This window comes from Carettochelys insculpta, chromosome 2 (assembly GCF_033958435.1).
Source record: "Carettochelys insculpta isolate YL-2023 chromosome 2, ASM3395843v1, whole genome shotgun sequence".
Taxonomy (NCBI): Eukaryota; Metazoa; Chordata; order Testudines; family Carettochelyidae; genus Carettochelys; species Carettochelys insculpta.
In genome coordinates, this window is record NC_134138.1 from 202086637 (window position 1) to 202106738 (window position 20102).

Genomic DNA, 20102 nt, shown 5'->3' on the forward strand with positions numbered 1-20102 from the left:
TTCCAATCATTTTAAAGGCAGTATCAAAAAGAAGAAAAACAGCTTTTGCCCTTTCTGAATTTTTTCTCCATGGCAGATTTTGAGAACTTCTTAGTAAGATTGTTATTATTTTAATTTTTACCCATGTAGACATACTATTGTAGATTCCAGCATGGATATAGTTATGCTGGTGTGAATGTAGGGTTTTTTTTAGTATATGTATTCTACTTTCCATATAGGAGTAGCTGTACCAATATAAAGCATATAATTACATCCACACTATGGGAGGGTTGTACTAGTGTAGTTTAAAGTGGTACAACTTTCCTCTTTTTTTTTTTTTTTTTTTTAAGAGGCACAACCCCACTTAAACCCATTAATTTTTATTTTCCATACACCATAAAGAAGGAGCAGGGAAAAAGGGCAACTTTAAGGTCCCAAAAGAACCTGTCATAATATATCCTACTACGCTAATCATTTAATTGCATAGGGTACATGCATTTAAAAACAAGAATGTGTCCTATTCCATCGTTTCCTCTGCAAAATAAAAAATCAGTAGGTTGTTTGGGGTCATCCTTATTTGGGACCAAATATTTAAAAAAATACAATTATTTTGCAAAAGAGGTTGTATTTTATTAAATCAGAGTCTTCACTTCATCATACAGATGAAGTAACTGTGCAAAACAGGTTGTGTTTCTTGTTTCTTCAGTCACAGTATCTTAGGTTGAGGCTTAAGCCTTATCTCTGTGAGAAAATTTTACTGATTTAACTGAATTAGTTTCAATTGGTGCATTTTTACAAGGCCTGTAGACTTTTAATTCCATTTAGGTAAGGAACTTTTAAACTGTTGTCAAGTGCAGGAAACATTCCATTTTCTGTAATGTCAGTTGTCTTATGCACAATCCTTGTACCTTTTTTGTTTCTGTTCTAGCTGCTGATGCAAAGGAAAAACAATACTGGGTGACTCAGCTCCGATCCTGTGCCAAGTACCACACGGAAGGTAATTCTAAGGTAAATAATAATGGGAAAGAGCGTTGTTGACTGTAACTGAAGTAAGCAGTGACCAATGTAACCTGGAAATTAATCCATTTGATAAGAGCAGTCAACTTCTGTTTGTGTACCATTTTTTAACTGTTCTTTCAAAGCCTTTCATGAATAACATACTCTCATGTTGACTGTTCAGCCTGTGTTTCAGCATCTGATGAAGTGAGTCTGTGCTCACGAAAGCTCATGCTCAAAACTTTTGTGTTAGTCTGAAAGGTGCCACAGGACCCTTCGTAGCTTTAAGATGAAGTTGTTTGAGTAAGTGTTGTGAGGGAGGTAGACTTCTAACAGGAACAAGCATAGGAAGATGTTGTAGATGTTCCATGGGCTCTTTTGAAAGAGACCCCTTCTTGCGAAAAATCTTTCTCACAGCTTGCTAGTGTAGATGCAGCCATAGTGAATATTGAAGGAATAATATGTACATTTTTTTTTTAAATGAAGAGGAGCTTGGTTTGGAGGATAGGTAGTGATTTACTGAGTCCAACCTCTGCTTCAAATCTGGGTGGTCTGTGGCTCAAGTTATAGTCTGGTGATCTGTGGGCTTGCCTATACTAGATTTTTCAAACTAGCCCAGTGTTTCCCAAACTTAAAACATCTGTGTACCCCTTTTGGGACTTCGGCCTTATCAGTGTACCCCCTCTCTCAGTGCTGTCTCAGTGCTTATCCCCTGATTTTTAATAATTTATTTTCTGTCCTGTGTCCCTTGAAATCCTTTCGTGCACCACCAGCGGTATGTGTACCACACTTTGGGAAACATTGAACTCACCAATTAACTTGTTAGCTAATATATTTGTATATATTAGTCTGGGCGGTTCACAGATGTCTGTCTACCCATTACCTAATATAAACCATTTGTGTTGGTTAAGTGCCAAGACCAGGGTATACAAATGTGTTGGCAAACCTGCATTAATTAGCAGTCAGTTAACTTTAGCTTAAAGGTTCTGGTGTCCTTTGTGAAGTGAGTTAGTTATCTTGTTTCAGTTGTTCATAGTGGGTAGCTTCACCACATCTTTACAGATCCTTTGCTAGCTTCAAATGCTAAGATTTAAATTATTTGATTTTACATCTCTTCCCTTTTTTTTGTGGGCTTTTTACTTGCAACCGCAAGTGGATAATTCCTGATCTCATTCAAATTCTTCACTATTTTTAAGACAATGGTATCTGTAGCACTGTAAATAAATCTTGTTTTAAAAAAACCAAACCAAAGCAAAACAAAAAAAAAACTTCTTGGTTCATGGAAAATGCAAAATTGAAACTGAGCTACATAAAATGAGTAAAATGTAGGATAAAGAAAAGTGAATTTTCTAGATGAAAATTTTGATGGAAGGTGAACTGGATTTCACTGCATTTTAAGTGCATAGTAATTATTAGTGAACAGACTACAGAGGGTTATATCTAAAATATAGAGCAACATTAACATTTCAGAAAAAAACAAAGGAAGGCTGGTTGCCTCCCAGCAGGAATACATAAATATTCATGTCTGAAGGGGCACAGACTTGTTTATAATTCAAATAAGCTAAGTAAATTGCTTATACTTCTAGAAAAAACAGAGTTTTGAGAAGGGGGATCTTGAACTGTTCAAAGCTCATCTTACAAGGGTTGTCTGATGAAGTTACCTCCCTTTCCTGTTCACAATAGCATGTTCCACCCCCCCCCTTTTCTTGCTGATTAAATAACACCCTTTTAGCATCTGCAGCAATTGCTTCTGTGCAAAAATACATATAATATTTTTCTAATTTTATTTTATTTTCTCTAGAGTGCAGTGTAGCAGCTATAAACAGAGGAGACTGGCATTGTGTGTCTAATAAGCATTCTGTAGACAGCTGTTGGTTTGTGGACCACAGTCCAGGAAACACTTGTTTAGGGACTACAGAAGTTAGAACATGATATTGTGGTATGTTATTTAGCTACAGTGTTGCTGGTGGGTTTGCTTTTCAAATTACAAGTACCTGAATGCTATGGATACTAAAGCTGTGAAAGGAGCTAGGATATGTTTCCTTTTTATCTTGAGGTTGAACGGAAAGTGATCAATTGGGAAATGTCATCCAATCTATTTTAAATTGCTCTGTAAGGCCCATTCATTTTTGCATGATGTAGTTCTGGTTTAAGAAATGGAAAAGCAATAACGAATGTATACGGTGTTTCCCTTTTAAAAACACCCCACCAAAACTGCAGTTCACAATAGGATTCTTATTATCTTTAGACCTCTGCAGCGTGCTTACAAGAGCAGACCAGACACTGACAGCAGAGTAATGCCTGACAAGCTTGCATACATATGAAGTCAGTACCTACCAATATCTACAATAAGTTTTTGGGTACACAGCTGAGGCTGGGATATTCAGAAGTATGTAATTTAAGAGATATGGGTCAGCTCGGTGAGACTTGTTCTTTTAATTCTGCAGTGATGACAAGCCTTAACGTGAGTGCTATTCCAAACTCTTCTCCCATCCACATATACACACCCCCTAATTAAATGTGGTGGTGATTTAACTCAAGATAGCAAGTCCATCAGGGATGCAGGATAAAACGTGAGTTAGAAAAGCTGTGCTACTAACAAGACCACTCCGTATGGTGGATGTAGGCTAGCTCCACAAAAGTACAGTAAGTTGTTATTTAATAATGGGCATGACTCTCAGATCTGGTCAGCAAACACCAGGCGGGAGCGCGGAGAAGCTGTGTCAGGGCTGGGGTTTGTGCACAGAGGGGGAGAGCAGCGCCCCACTCGGCTGGGTCCCTGCCTCCGGGAACTCTTGGTGTGGCCCTGCATCCCTCTGTGCTGCATCTGAGTCCTCTGCTCTCCCACCCAATGGGAGTACTCTCAATTATCCAGAATATCTGATTATCTGGCAACCTCCTAGTCCAGTGGGTGCTGGATGTCAAAGAGTTTACTGTCCTCTGACACCTTCCTTTAACTCAGTGAGGGAAAGGGACTCGCTGGTGCTAAACTTTGTCAGTTTCCTATCACCTCCATCTGTTAGGACCACTCCCCCCACCCAACAGTCTGCTCAACTCTGTCACCCTTTAGTGTCTCCCTGTAATGTCCTGCCCCAGTCACTGGATGCTCATAATAACAACCAAGTCTTCTGTCTCTGAAGACCCTTACGTGGCACAGAAGGGTTACAAATCAGGGTCAGGTCCTTTCTAACAAGATAGCACTGTAATGGATTAGTTTTCACTACTAACAGAAGTTTATTAACAAAAAGATTCACAGATTCAAGCGAGTGCTCAGAAAAGAAACCAAAATGCTTACCAATAAAAGAAATGTATAACACGCTTCTAAAAGTCTCATCATAACATTGACAAGCTGCGCTCCTTCGTCTGAGAGCGCGTCTCATACCCAAATTCCTTTTGCAGAGCTTGCTGATGTTCAGTGACATTGGCATCCAGCTTTTTCACGAACCACTTCCCTCTGTAAAGGGAGGTTGTCAGGGAAATGGAGAACTAAGGGGATTCTTGTTGTCCAGCAAACCTTTCAAATGTGTCCTTTTGAAGAGTATCTGCAGATAACACTCTCCTCCCTTGCTGCTTTTGCTGGGGTGTCAACTGCAGATGTGCAACCTCATTCTCAAGTGGAGTACTTTGCATTTGTCCTTATTGAAGTTCATCCTGTTTACCTCAGACAGAATTTTCCAACCAGCTATGCACCTACCTTATAGTAACTCCAGTGCTGGTACTCAGCCGGCTCCCTGTCCCCACCCCTTACGCTGGGGTTCCCGTGGCTGGGACTGCCAGCAGGGTGCTGTGTCCCAGCCAGTTCCCAGCCTCAGGGCTGGCAAGGTCCCCCCACCGCCCAGCCAGGGAACTGGTGGCTGGGGCTGCTAAGGTGCTGGTACTCAGTGTCAGCAAGTACCAGCACAAAAAAAGCACTGAATAGCTCCATCTAGGTGTATTTTCCTACTTTATTTATGAGCAGGCTTTCTAAAGCCAAGATGTATTGTGTCTTTCACTTCCTTCCTTACCCACACATCTTGTTAATAGTGAGTGCCAGCTTAAAAGCTGTATTTTCATTCTGTGTCTTGGTATGTTGGTAAGACAGGGTTTTAACCAATTGTAAGCATTATATTTTGTCTCCAGTTGTTTGTATTGTGGCTCCATCAGAACCCCATATGGTAAGCAGAATATGGCAAGGAAGAGTGCTTAGTTGGAGACATCTACAAAATGTATGGGCTGAGTAATTTAGTATGTTACATTATTCTCTCTGATTCAATATAGAACCAGTGAGTGTGGGACATGGGAAAAGCTGTTTGCATGAGGTTGACATTGGATATTTCACATATTTTAAACTATAGAGGAAGCTTTTACTCATTATCTTGTCCAGAGCTTTTATTTTTTTCCCTAGAAAAATGGGTGCCGGAACTCAAGCCCCAAACTGCCCCCCCCCGCCCTGAGACTTAACCCCCTTGCAGCCCCAAACCCTCAGGCATAACCTCACACGCAGCCCCAAATTGCCCCCCACACCCTCAGGCATAACACTGCATGCAGCCCCAAACCACCCCTCAAGTCTAACCTCCTGTGCACCCTGAATCCCGCCCCCCCCCCCCCCCCCCGGCTTAATGACAGTATTTTTCCATACTTAATTTGTTTTGCATTTCTTTTTCATAAAATGTTTTTTTAAGCTTTAAGGAAGGACAGTGCTTTTTTGAACAATATTGTCCTTTCTATTTTTGTACAAAAGAAAGACACTAACCATCCTGCTTTCAGCCTTTTTGTTGTACATTTTTACTTAATTTTTAATTTTTATACTTAATTATAGGGTTGTTAACCGTCCTCCTATTGGAACGACGTTAGTTGTTCTTTCAGATAATTTTCTCTTGTTGTGTTTTGTTCTTTGTAAAATAAGACATCTAAAAAATTTCTTTTAAATCAACTTTTGAGCATTACATGTGGCAATTAGTGTGAAACCCTCCACCTCCGACCATCCCTCCGACCACCTGCATGTATGTGTTCCGCCAATATAGGCCAAGCCCAAAAGTGTTCTATGGCCAAATCAATTTGGAAACACTGCTCTACTTTAATTAAGTAAAAAATGTTAAGTCTATTTTTGTGAATTTGTTAATTATAATCAGTGGCAACCTTGATCTGATGCAACATGTTGACAAGTCTTTCTCTTGCGTGGTGCTACATTATAAGTTACTAAAATTTTAGTATCTTCAGCAATCCACAAAGTAATAATACAAGTAAGATGATGATAGAAGTAGAGGCACATGAAGGGTAAATTAGATGCAGTAACTGTTTCATAAAATGGAATAATACATGCCAATTTCTTTTTTATAATTTTATTTTTATTCTGTTCTTGATCACAGTACACTTCAAAGTGCTTCTGTAGAGAACTTGAAAGTTCAGAATTGCAACTTCTTTAATCTTGAGGGTAGGCACTTGCTTTTGGGTAAATAATCACTTACTTTGGGATAACTCTGGTGTGTTAGAACTTCTCATGGGTTGAATTTGCTAGAAATAAATAAAGGTTTGATATTTTTTGTGAACTGATAATCTATTTAATAAAGAGAGAACATCTGCTTCAATCAGGGCGGTTCAAAACATAGCCTGCAGGCAGAATCTGGCCCACCAAGCCTGTGGAGGCATTGTGGACCCTCAGTCAGGCTCCCTGTCTGCCCTGCCCTCCTACACGCCACATGTTTATTTTTCAGTTGCTGTGGGCCTGGGGTAAGAGGCTTCACGTGCTGTCCCAGCCCCCAGTACAGTCTCTTAGTTGGCTTCTGGCTAATGGGTGCTTCCTGTTTGACACACGCCTCCTGCTCCTTTCGAGCTTATAGCTATTCATGGAGGCACATGGCCCCTGCTGTGGCGGGACAGGTGGGTAGCCTGCCTGAGAAATCAGCAGGGTTGTTGGCTGTGGCTGGGAGTTGCCCCTGTAAGTCTTCCAGGCAGAGCCTGCCTCTGACACACCAGCCCCTTCCTCCCCTCAACCCTCTGTCCCCACTTCCTTCACCTAAACTCCCTCCCAGACCCCACACCACCTCTTGCACCCCAATCCCTTACCCCAAGCTCCCTTCATTCATACCAGATACTGCATCTTTGGCCTTGTTAACAGGGATCCCTGTGTTAAACGGCTGCTGGCTGGTTGGCTGTGAGCCAGCTCAGCTGCAGCAGTTGCTGCCACCAGCATGAGGGGGAAGGCGATTCCCCTGTGAAGGGGGATCCCAGCTGACCTGGGGTGCCCTCAGTGCTGTTACAGCGGGGGGCTCAGAGATGCCCCTCCTTAACAGGGATCCCCCCATTAAAAAGCTGCTGGCTGGTGGAGCAAAGCTTCCCCAGCTCAGCCACAGGCAGCAGCCGCCACTTCACAAGCAAGGGGGGAGGAGAGCCCCCATCAAAGGGGAAGAGAGCTGGTTCCCCTGAGTGCTGTTGCTGTGGGGGTGGGGGATGTTGGAGTTGGGCTCTGTTTCCTGCGCCTGCTCTGTTCTTCTTTTGACAGAGGGATCTCCTCTCCCTTCGCCTGTGCGTTGACGGTTGCTGCCTCTGGCTGGAGCTTCTGGGGTCCCCCTCCAGTTGCACTAATGTGAGATATATGTGGATGTCGATGCACGTACTTCGAGGGTTTACTGTACTGGGAATGCTCTGTATCATCACTTCTTCTAAATGCATTTCTCCCTGCTGTTGTGCTTTCCTGTTCTAGTTGCCTTTTCCCTCCAACTGTATTAGCTTCCTCCGTAGCTGTGATGACTAGTAACAGAGAGGGAGCCGTGTTAGTCTGTATTCTATCAAAACAAAAAAGCAGTCTAGTAGCACTTAAACGATTAACAAAATAATTCATTAGGTAGTGAGCTTTTGTGAGACAGACCCACTTCTTCAGACCATAGCCATCCCAGAACAGACTCAACATTTAAGGCACAGAGAACCAAAAATTGTTATCAAGGTTGACAAATCAGAAAAAGCGTAATCAAGGTGGGCATATTAAAAGAGTAGAGGGGCAGTAGGAGCTGGGGAAGTCGAGTCAAGAAGTGGATCTGTCCCACGAAAGCTCACCACCTAATAAATTATTTTGTAAGTCTTTAAAGTGCTACTGGACTGCCTTCTTGTGCTGACTAGTGAGTAGGACAGCAGCCCCAGAGATTCGCTGGCAATGTGGACTCGGTTTAATTTACTAAGGAACTTTGAAGAAAATCTGAATATTGTCCTTATGTATGCATACTTCCACAGTCTGTGCTTGTATTAGTGTGACTTGTATAATTAGAGGAGGTCCTCTCTCAATTTTTCGTTATAATTTTGTTCATGTTGTCAAAACTTTGTGTTTTTTAGATTCCGACTCTCAACAACAGTGTGCAGAAATTAAGGAATTTATACTTTTGGTACCTTGGGCTCAGTAAGACAGTGTTGTGAAGTTAACAAACAAAAAAATAGATGTTACCCACAAAGGACTGTTACCCTCCTAGATTTTAAAAACTTAAACGTAATTGTCCTGTTTAAAAGTTTGGAAACTTTAAAAAAAATTGTGTGTGAATTGTTAAATGAAGCAGATACCACATGCTTTAGCATTTTTAGTGTACTTTGTTTGAGCTACTGTATGGGGGATGGATAGCTCAGTAGTTAGAGCAGTGGCCTTGTAAACACAGGGTTGTCAGTTCAATCCTTGAAAGGGCTGTTTACGGACCTGGGGCAAATAAATTAAAAAAAAAAAAATCTGTCAGGGATGGTACTTGGTCCTGCCAAGAGGGCAAGGGACTGAACTCTATGACATCTCAAGGTCCATTCCAGCTCTATGAGATAGATATATCTCCATACTATACTAAAACATTTTCAGGGTGGTAATTTTTACTGCTTTAAATAAACATAGCTGCTGCTGTGCAACTGCACTATTGGCCACACAGAGCGATAGACATTACTGTCAGGAGTTTGAAGTTTCTGGAAATAGAGAGAACACAGTTCATAAAATAGAAAGTACCCACTTTGCTTTTGTATTTTGAGTGTCTCTGTCTGTCCCTGTTGGAGAAAATAGAAGACTAAACGGATAAGGGCCAGGCCTGCCCTACAGATTATTGGCAGAGTTGCCAATCAAGAATACAGTGGTTTGTGCCCATCAGAGATGGAAAATAAGAATGTTTTGTTGAACTCAGTGACTTATGCAGTCTTGGCATGGGTGCTACATTATTTCCTTCATTTATGTGGAGGAAGAAAAGAATGTCACTTTGGTATTTGTTCTATCGGAAACATCTGTGACTCCATATCTGTGAAAGAGATGATGGTCAACCATAAACAGATAAGAGAATCCACTTCAGAGATTAATTTGATTTTTTTTTAAGACCATTATATTTTACAGTCTAAAATAAACACAACAGCACATTTTTGGTAAATGGAGAAAAATACTTCCAACTTCTTTGTAAGGGAGAGAGAACAATCTTCTGTGTGAAAGAATCACAAAGGCTTCAGTATATATTTGGAGTTCTACACTTAAAATATTTTAATTTTTTTATGGCTTGTGTTAAGCTTTGCCACTTTGTAATAGACAATATGATAGATAAAATACTAGTCTTATGTTTAGTTAGTCTAGATTTGGTTTATCTGAAGTAATTTGAGACTATAAAAGCAAGATGATCACAAGTTGCCATTTACCTTTTATCCTAGGTTGGCCATTGAACTGTAGAGCTGCTGTATGTGGAATCTTGTGAGGAATGGTCTTTATAATTCCCTGGGGACGATCTGCCTGTGGGCTGCCTGATTAGTTGGTGCCTCCTTACGCAGCCTGTATCCCACATACCAGAATAGTTTATTATATGCCTTCAGTTCATAGGTCTTTCCTTCTGTGTGTGTGTGGTTTTTTTTTTTTTGAATATGCAAACTCTAAAATAGCAGTGCTGAAGTAAAAGCACACAATAATAGTTAAAGGAGCAAGTCAGTCTCATCATGAATGTTGAGAAGAGGAGTGGGGGAAATAAGAGTCAGGATCCCTTGATTTTATTCCTGTGAATTGCTGGGAAAGTTACTTAGTACACTTAATTAAAATTATTATTTTGTAAATAATTTTAGATCTTTTGTAGCTGTGGAAAACATGTAACATTTAAGCTTCTTGACAAAAACAGAAATTGTCATTATTTCCACAGCCATATATTTAGATACTTAAAATGGATTCTTGTAGTAGTCCTCCAACACTTCATCTTGTTTCCCTACTATTTTAAGAGCTCTGCAGGCAGAGATTTGAGTGGTTATCTTTTAGAGGCCACAGTGACAGGTGGAGAGAGCTGGAACACCCCCTGAGAGAGACTAGGATCATACCTGTATTTCTTGCAAAATATTGCATCTATGGCATCTTCATTTTTAAAAATGTTAGTGTACTGTACATATCACTTTGCATGACATGAAAATAAAGTCAAAACAGAATGTGTACACATAGGAATATAGTAAAACAGAAGAAAGAAGCTTAGCAAGCACATTCTGCAGATGTCTTTAAGAGCCAATATTAAATCACTAGCTGCATTTTCAAATTTGGATGAAAATAGCATAGGCTGTGTTATATTGTATTGAGATGACGTATTAATGCACCTATTACTATGATGACTGCAGTGATACATTATCTGTGTACTGACTGAATTTGCAGTACGTTAAGCTTTCTTTAGAATAAAGTAACTTGGAGCGATGCAATGAACACACCATGGCATAGCTCTATTAAAAGATCAGATATGTGAGCAGTTGAACTCATAGAGGGGGAAAAAACTCAGCCCTTTATTTATAGCAGAGGAAACTGGTGCCCGCTGATAGTGGTGGTGGGAAGAGCACAATTGAACAGCTCTGGTGGTATGCAGAGAAGTTCAAAGCAGGAACACAGAGGAGTTTTGATTTCTAGAGTTACTTCAAATGTTATGTTTTACGAAACTATGTAATAGCAGATAGAGACTGTTGTAAAAGTGAAGCAACTCTGGATTGCAATGGTGTATATTACACCAATTAGAAGAACAGATATTTGCCATGAATTCCTTTGATATGATGGCTTAGAGCTCTTGGGCTATCAACAACCCCATAATTGTGTCAGGAATCCATTCTAATTCAACCATGTAAAATTATTTCCCCTCTCCATTTGAACCTGCTCTCTCTTCTGGGCTTACAAGGAGACATGGGGCTCCTGGGCATCACGAGCACCAGAAAACTCTTCCTAACCCTGTTGGTGGCTGCGATATCCATTCTGGTATCTACAGCATCACAGAATGATGAATATGAGGCACATGGAGCAAACCTGTCAGGAGATTTCATGTCAGGAAGACTGGGGCTTGAAAGAATTTTTGAAAAGTAAATGAGCACAGAAATCCTTTCAGAATCTTCTGCGCCCAACCCAGCAAGGCGGGACATTAAAGTCATGTTTCTGAGCTTGCCTCCAATTCCATTTGCTCTTTACTGTTCTTTTTTTTTAACTAAACAGGGACCCAAAATTAGGACACAGAATTCAATCACACTCAGACTTCTAGATCCACATTTCACCTTTGTGTGGCTCAAGTTTATTGTGACTTCACATCTCAACAATCTTGTGAGAGGCTTGGGTTTGGATCAGAAGTTTGGGAACTAGAATTTGGATCAAAGTTTCACAACTGACCCACTTTCCTATTAACATTACAAAGTATAATGGTGTGACTTTCCAGTTCTTTATTATTATTTATAATGTGTTCTGACATTAAGGCCCCAATCAAACAAACTCTTAAGCATCTCCCCAGTTATATGTATGTCAGCAGTCCCACTGAAGTCAATGGCACGTGTACGTACTCTCTTGGATTTGGGCCTTCAAAAAAAAAAAAAAAGGAAGTAAAATTTCAGTGTCACAGTTTCTGGGAAACTGCACTCATGTTCCCCCAGGCTCCCCACCCCCAGCATCTCTGATCCACACTGCTTCCCTTGTGCTTTCCCCCTCTGCATCCTGACTCCCTTGCTTACCCTTCTCCCTGTTGCCCCAGACTCTCCTTTGCAGCCTGGCACAAGGTTCTGCCTTTGAGTCAGGAAGTGATCAGACTATAGGTGCTTCTGAAAACCCACTTACCAACTTTTCTGTCCTTCCCCACTGATCTTGTGTTCACCCATTTCCCCCAAAATTGCTTGACACTTTGAAAGCATATGTCTGTTTCAAATTTTAATTTACCCTGGAGTACGTATGGGTGTTACAGTTGCAGCTGCTTAGAAAATTAATGCAAAGGAAGTGTCAAACTGAGAAACTAATCAAGGGAGAACACTAACATTAACTAAATTCCGTTCTTGTATAATCAGCAACATGCCTCACAAATAACAGGTCAGTGACTTTATACAATCTAGTTGCATCAGCGTATCCAAGGTTCTTTTGTGCTGAGGAAAGCAGATTATTTACCCTCTTTAAAAGGTTTGTATGTTTGGTTACAAAGACACTCATAACATATTAATCGTTTGGAAAACACTTGCTGCAGCTGGGGAGGTCTACTACAAAAATCTCAACAAACCAGGTAATAGTAAGGGACTTCTGCACTGTCAGGGTTGAGTCTTAACATGGATGGTGAAATGATGGCATCTGCAGTTTTTGTCATCTGTAAAACTTGAGTGCCTGTAGTTCTCCACGTTCAGCTTTCTAAGGAGAGTACAGCCTAAGAGGTTTTGGTCATACATTATTTTCTCATGCAGTCTTAATGCTTCATTTTAACACCCTGTTGCTTATTCTAGAGCACTTCCTCTTCACGAAACAGAAGCTTGTCTTTGCTTCCTCATGGGATGAGTAATTCTGCATCTCCTAGTAGTCAAAGACTTCAGGGTCAAAGTGGACCGACCGTTGTCACCATCACACATCACAAATCGCCTGCAGCAGCCCGGAGAGCCAAGAATCAGTATTCTGGTCAGCTCCATGTAGTAAGAGAGGTAGGTGTTCCATAGTGTTTTCCTTGTGGGCACTTGAGCTCTAAATATTTTCTTCTTTTTTTTTACTTTTCAAGTATGTATGCAGTTTCAGAAGAATTTTTGATGGTTTAAATTTTAAATAGAATGAACCTCATTTTTATCCTGTAGTGTAGTAAAAATGGACATGCAGCCCAGCTTCATGCATATTAGTATAGCTTTAAATTAAATTTCTACAAAAAGAGTATCTGTATCCTTTTTCTTTTTAAAAATAGGATTTTGATAAACTAATTGTATAAATATTAGGAATTTAACCAATTAAACGGTACTCCAATTATACTGTTAAGAACTGAGTAGACTTTTTCCTGATTTTTAATAAAAGACCCTTTGAAGATTACTGAATTTTGAAATTTGCAGGTAAGCAAACACCCAATAAAATACAAAATTGACTTTATTTATTTTGACAAGTTATTTATACATATCATATCTCAGAGAACAGGAAGGGACCTTGGGAGGTCATCAAGTCCAGTCCCTGCACTCAGAGCAGGAGGATCTCTGACAATTTTTTTTTTAAATCTAGCCTGTTAATTTGATAACATTTTGTAATATATCAATAAATGTAATGTCTGTTTTGTCACATTAATGAAGTCAGTGATAAAAGACTTCAGTGCAGCTGTAGTGTTTTAAAAACTAGTAACATTTAATCTGTTGCTAAGTGTTTGAAACTCCCATTTTGTGTGTGAGAAATAGAGCCTTTGAGCTGGTGAAGTGAGAATTGGAAAGGGTTTACTACATTTCACATAATTTTATTTCAGAGAGATGATGTGATGAGTGGAACTAAACTTCATTTTCATGTTGTCAAGTCCATCCCTTCTATTCCCTTAAGCAAAATATAACTATTAGCACAAAGTTATAATGCTTTTTCCTTGAATTAATCATGTCAGGTTATGATTTAGCAAGAATTGCATGAGCATTTTCACTCTCTGTGATCAGGTGAAAATTGAAATAAGTGCTCAGAAGCTTCTGATGTAGCTGAACTGAAGACCAGAATTCTATATTAAAAATAACAAAACCAAACCAAACCAAACAAAGCTACAAAATCCAAACAAAACCTCTGCTCAACAATTTGCAATAATCTGTCTCAGTGTTTGTCAGCCAGGGGTACACCTGAGGGGCACACCGGTATCTTCCAACGGGTACATCAAATCATGTGGATGTTTGCCTACTTTTACAACAGGTTACGTAAAAAAACACTGGTGAGATCAAAAGTTCATTCAGACAATGACTTGTTTCTACTGCTTTATATGTCTTATGCTGAAACATAAGTACCATATTTTCTAATCCAATTAATTTATTTAGTAATAAGATGGTAAAAAAGTCAGCAAGTTTTCAGTAGCAGTCTTCTGTGATATTTTGGCTTGCTTTCACAAGTAACAAGCCTTAAGTCTTTAAGTAAGTTGTAACCTGGTTGTATGCAAAACAAATCTGACTCCTGAAAAGGGTACAGTAATCTGGAAAGGTTGAATGGCACTTGTTTCAAGACCGCAGGTTACCTTAGGACCATGTTTCTTGATGGGTGGTATGCGAAAACCTAAGGGTACATGAGAAAACTCTGGGGGTACTTATAATTTTTTTTTTAAATTGGTGCTTTATCAAAAAAGTTGAAGAACACAGATCTATACAATATAAAAAAAGTGCGTTTTTCTGTCTGTAGTCAACATACTTAAGATTTTCCAAAAGAGCTGTGTATGTTTCATTATAAAATATTACTAATTATTAACGCTTTTGAAAGGAGTCCAACTACACTCATCCCTCGTTAAACGAGTACTTCATTTACGAGTACTCGCTTAAACAAGGGACACATTTACCTACCTTAGTTCACTCTAGGAGTGAACTTGCCTCTCTCGTATGAGCCTAACCCCCCTCCCTGCGGCTCCAATACCCTAATCAGACCCCCTCCCCCAACCCGTCAGCCCCACAGCCTGACCCCCTGCTGGCCCCCCAGCCTAACACCCCACTGCCGCCTGTACTCCCTGCAGCCTGACTTCCCCTTGCTCCGCCCTGTCGGCCCCATGGCCCCAAACTGTGGAAGCCTGATGCCTCTGCCAGCCCCGCAGCCAGACACTGCCCCCTGCCATTTGACAATCCTGACCCCATGTCGGCCTGTACCCCCACAGCCCAACACCCTTGCAGGCGCCAGGGCCATACCTCCCCCCCACCACCTGTACCCCCTGCGTCCACCTATGCCCCCCGTGGCCAGACCCTCCCATGGCCCCCTGTACCCCTGCGGCTCCACAGCCCGACACCCCTGTGGGCCCCGGGACCAGACCCCCCTGCTGCCTGTACCTCCCATGACCCCACAGTCAGACTCCACCCGTGCCGCCTGTACCCCCCCTTGGCCTCCTGTACCCCCCCGTGGCCAGACCCCCCCCATGGTCCTGGGGCCAGACTCCCCTGCAGCCTGCCGCCTGTATCCCCTGCTGCCTGACACCGTCCTCTCTGCCTGTAACCCCTGTGGCCCCACAGCCCCAGACTGTGGCAGCCAGACTCCCCTGCCACCTGACTACCTTTTTGGGCCCAAACTGTGGCAGCCTGAACCCCCCTCCCCACCCAACCCACCACCAGATTTTAACCTTCCCTCTTGCTCATAGCTCCAAACTACCCCCAGCCTTTAACCTTCCCCAACCCAAGGTTCACTCACCTTCCAAAAGCAGCACGACCTGCTGCCATTCTTTCCCCGAGTTGGGAGCCCTAGGAACTAATCAGAGACTTTTACATGTAATTTGATAAGAATTTAGTGTCCCTCTTACGAGTTCCTGCCTACAAGCAGAAAGCTGGGAACTAGTTGTGCGGGGGGATGAGTGTATTTGTTCATTCTGTCCTTTAATTGAATGGGATTCCATTCTAATGCTTGATCTTACAAAGATTGAAAAGCTGCTTAATTTTCTACCCTGTGAATAGTCCCATTGACTTCAAATCCATTTTAAGGCTGTGTCGACACTATGATATAAATTTGATTTTATAATGCTGGGTTTTATAAATTGGAATTTGACTGTCCTCACCTCCCCACAAGGTTATGTTGAAATAAGCTGTTTCGGAATAGCTATTTTGGAATAGCTTATTTTGAAATAAGGCTGCTGTGTAGACATACCCTGACAGTCCATGGCTTTCCTCATGTCACAGTCAGAACCATCCCGTCCATCGGACAGTTTGGCGTGGCTGCCCCAGGCCCTGTTCTTTGGAAGACCACATGGCAGTATCTCAGCTGTCGTATGGATGGGTCACCAGGGCAGCCAGAGGGGTTACCTGGGGGGAAGGGCCCAGCGTGGTTTGGCAGCAGAGGTTGTGCCTGCTCTCACTCACCACAGCAGTGGGAATTGGAGCTCCCCAGTAGCCTGCTTTGCCCCACTCCACCGCCGTCTCTCAGCTCTCTGTGCTCTGCTTCATTACAGCAGTGGAAAGCACAGTGCCCTCTTCCAGAGCGCTCCTCTTCCCGCCACCAGGGAGAAACAGAGTTCAGTTGACTGGGAGTGGGTAGTGGGTTGGACTGAAGTGGAGCAGGCTGCTGGGGCTCTCTGGCTTCTGCCACTGCAATGCGTGTTGAAGGGGAGCTGACACTTTCTGCAGGCCTGTGCCCGGGACCTCGGTAACGGCTCTGGCTTCATATTGCTTGGGGAGGAAGCTTTGGCATGGGGGCAAGGTGGAGCAAAGGTGGGATTTGGGGGAAGGAGTGGAGCAAGTGCAGATCTTGAGGTGGGGGTGTTGTCCTGGGTATTGGAGGAAGGGGTTTGCCCCAGGCCCCACTTGGGAGGGTTTTGGTCATAATGCCATTGCTGTAGTTGGAGGATCCACTCTTAAGTGGATCTCCTAGGGCAGTGTTTCCCAAAGTTAAAGCAGGACTTTGGCCTTATCAGCGTACCCCCTCTCCCAGTGCCATCCCAGCACTTGCCTCCTGAATTTTAGTCATTTATTTTCTGCCATGTAAATCCGTGAAATCCTTTCACGTACAACCAATGGTACACATATCACAGTTTGGGAAACATTGTCCTAGGAGGATGTTGTCTGGGAATTCTGGTTGGCTTTGGAATGCATTCCCACAGCTTTTGGTCTAACATCGCTTGCCTCTACAATCGGTCCTCTCCAACACCCAGTTTTACAGACCTCTCTCCTCTGATCCCACTTTGGAATTCCAAAAGAAATTACAACTACTACTTAAGGAACTCCCTGCTGCTACTTGGGAGCTTATTCACACAGACACACCATCTGAGCCCCAACTTGGATTATTCTGTTTACTTCCCAAAATCCACAAATCCATTGGAAACCCTGGATGCACTATCATTTTGGGTTTTGTCACCGTTACCACTGGACTATCTAGTTATGTGGACTGCCTCCTCCAATCTTATCCCACCAACACTCCCAGCTATCTCCGAGATACCACTGACTTCCTGAGAAATTACAAAACATCGGAAAAGTTCCTGACAACACCATCCTTGCCACCATGGATGTAGAGGCACTGTACACTAATATTCCACATCAGAATGGATTGCAAGCGATCAGGAATACCATCCGTGATATCACCCCAGACAGTCTGGTGTCTGACCTCTATAACGTTGTTCTCATCCACAATTATTTCCGATTTGGGGACAATTTATACCTCCAGATTAGTGGAACTGCTATGGACACCCGCATGGCGCCACAATATGCTAATATATTTATGGCTGACCTGGAACAATGATTCCTCAGCTTTCGTCCCCTATTACGCCTCCTTTACTTATGATACAACGATGACATCTTTATGTTTTGGACCCATGGTATAGAGACTCTAGAAGAATTCCACAGATACTTTAAACAATCTGCACCCCACCATCAACTTATGCCTTGACTACTCCACATGAGAGATACATTTCCTGGACACTGCAGTACAAATCAAAGATGGTCTGATCAGTACCACACTCTACCAGAAACCCACTGATCGCTATACTTACCTACAAACTTCTAGCTTCCATCCTGCACACACAGCTAGATCCATTGTTTACAGTCAAGCCCTTAGGTACAATCACATTTGCTCTGATCCTACTGACAGAGACCAAAAACTACAAGATCTCTACCAAATATTCATAAACTTGAAGTACCCATCAGGAGAAATAAAAAAACAAATCAACAGGGGCAGACCAATACCCAGAGACCAGCTACTCCAAGATAGACCCAAAATAGCAAACAGAACACCACTGGTTGTTACCTCCAACCCCCAACTCAAACTACTGCAACGCATTGTTAAAGACCTACAACCTGTCCTTAATCAGGATGCCACATTCCAGAAGACCGTAGGAGACAGGCCTGTTCTCTCCTACAGACAACCTCCCAACCTTATGAGGATTCTCACGAACAACCACAGTCTATACTGCAGGAACACTAATCCTGGAACTTTTCCTTGCAACAAAGCCCATTGCCAACTTTGTCCACATATCTATTCTGGAGATACCGTCACTGGACCTAACCAGGTTATTCACAGAATCACGGGCACATTCTCATGTTCCTCAGCAAATATCATATATGCCATCATATGCCAACAATGCCCAGATGTTTTGTATGTTGGACAGACTTCAAACTCTCCTAGGCTAGGTCTACACTAGCCCCAGACTTTGAAATGGCCATGCAAATGGCCATTTCGAAGTTTACTAATGAAGCACTGAAATACATATTCGGTGCCTCATTAGCATGCGGGCAGCCACGGCACTTCAGAATTGACGTGGCTTGTTCAGATGGGGCTCCTTTTCGAAAGGACCCCGCCTGCTTCGAAGTCCCCTTATTCCTATCTGCTCATAGGAATAAGGGGACTTTGAAGTAGGCGGGGTCCTTTCGAAAATCAGAGAGCAGAGGGGCAGAAAGGGGTGGGAGGGGGAAGTCAAGAATTATATAAAGCCAAGTATGCAAAAGAGCCCCTATAGTAAGCTAGAAAATTCCCATCCCAGTTCAAACCATGTGTTAATGTGTCGAATTTGAATATAAAAGAGAGTTCAGTCGCATCTCTTTCCAAACTGGTGTGAAAATTCCTCTTCAGTAAAATGCAGACTTTCAGATCATTAACAGAATGGCCCACTCCATTAAAGTGGTGACTGACCAGTTTGTGGATCAGGAGTGTTTTTTGGTTTTATGCCCATTAATTCTTTGTCTAAGTCCGTGTCTACACTAGCCCCAAACTTCAAAATGGCCATGCAAATGGCCATTTTGAAGTTTACTAATGAAGGACTGAAATACATATTCGGTGCCTCATTAGCATCTGGGCGGCCGCGGCACTTCGAAATTGACGCGGCTCGTTCAGACGGGGCTCCTTTTCGAAAGGACCCCACCTACTTCGAAGTCCCCGTATTCCTATGAGCAGATATGTGCAGATAGGAATAAGGGGACTTCGAAGTAGGCGGGGTCCTTTCAAAAAGGAGCCCTGTCTGAACGAGCCGCGTCAATTTCAAAGTGCTGCAGCCGCCCGCATGCTAATGAGGCACCGAATATGTATTTCAGTCCTTCATTAGTAAACTTCGAAATGGCCATTTGCATGGCCATTTTGAAGTTTGGGGCTAGTGTAGACACGGACTTAGACAAAGAATTAATGGGCATAAAACCAAAAAACACTCCTGATCCACAAACTGGTCAGTCACCACTTTAATGGAGTGGGCCATTCTGTTAATGATCTGAAAGTCTGCATTTTACTGAAGAGGAATTTTCACACCAGTTTGGAAAGAGATGCGGCTGAACTCTCTTTTATGTTCAAATTCGACACATTAACACATGGTTTGAACTGGGATGGGAATTTTCTAGCTTATTATAGGGGCTCTTTTGCATACTTGGCTTTATATAATTCTTGACTTCCCCCTCCCACCCCTTTCTGCTCCTCTGCTCTCTGATTTGCTCACCGTGATAATATTTTTCTGATTTGTCAACCTTGATTACTATTTTTGGTTCTCTGTGCCTTAAATATTGAGTCTGTTCTGGTATGGCTATGATCTGAAGAAGTGGGTCTGTCCCACGAAAGCTCATCATCTAATAAATTATTTTGTTAGTCTTTAAAGTGCTACTGGACTGCTTTTTTGTTTTGATAGTATGTAGACTAGCTCAGCTATCTCTCTGTTACTATTCCTCGATGTAAGTTGCTCCGATATATGTTGTATCACGCTTACACCATTGAAACTTTGTGGAATGCGATGTAAAAAATCCTTGTACTTAAGTTATGTGGTCTAAAAAATGGAAAATTATCGTACCCTCCCAGCATCCTCTGTGGCTCTCCTCTGTCT

The 20102-nt window shown here is 42.1% G+C and overlaps 1 protein-coding gene across 2 annotated transcripts in view; it reads left to right on the forward strand.

Moving 5' to 3' along the window:
* OSBPL10 (oxysterol binding protein like 10) overlaps positions 1–20102 on the forward strand; it is a 178978-nt gene that overhangs the window by 47090 nt on the left and 111786 nt on the right. For both annotated transcript variants that reach the window (XM_074988343.1, XM_074988342.1), the window contains exons 3-4: positions 908–987; positions 12646–12837. In XM_074988343.1, coding sequence (XP_074844444.1) covers positions 908–987; positions 12646–12837 — 272 coding nt within the window. The remainder of the gene's footprint in view (positions 1–907; positions 988–12645; positions 12838–20102) is intronic.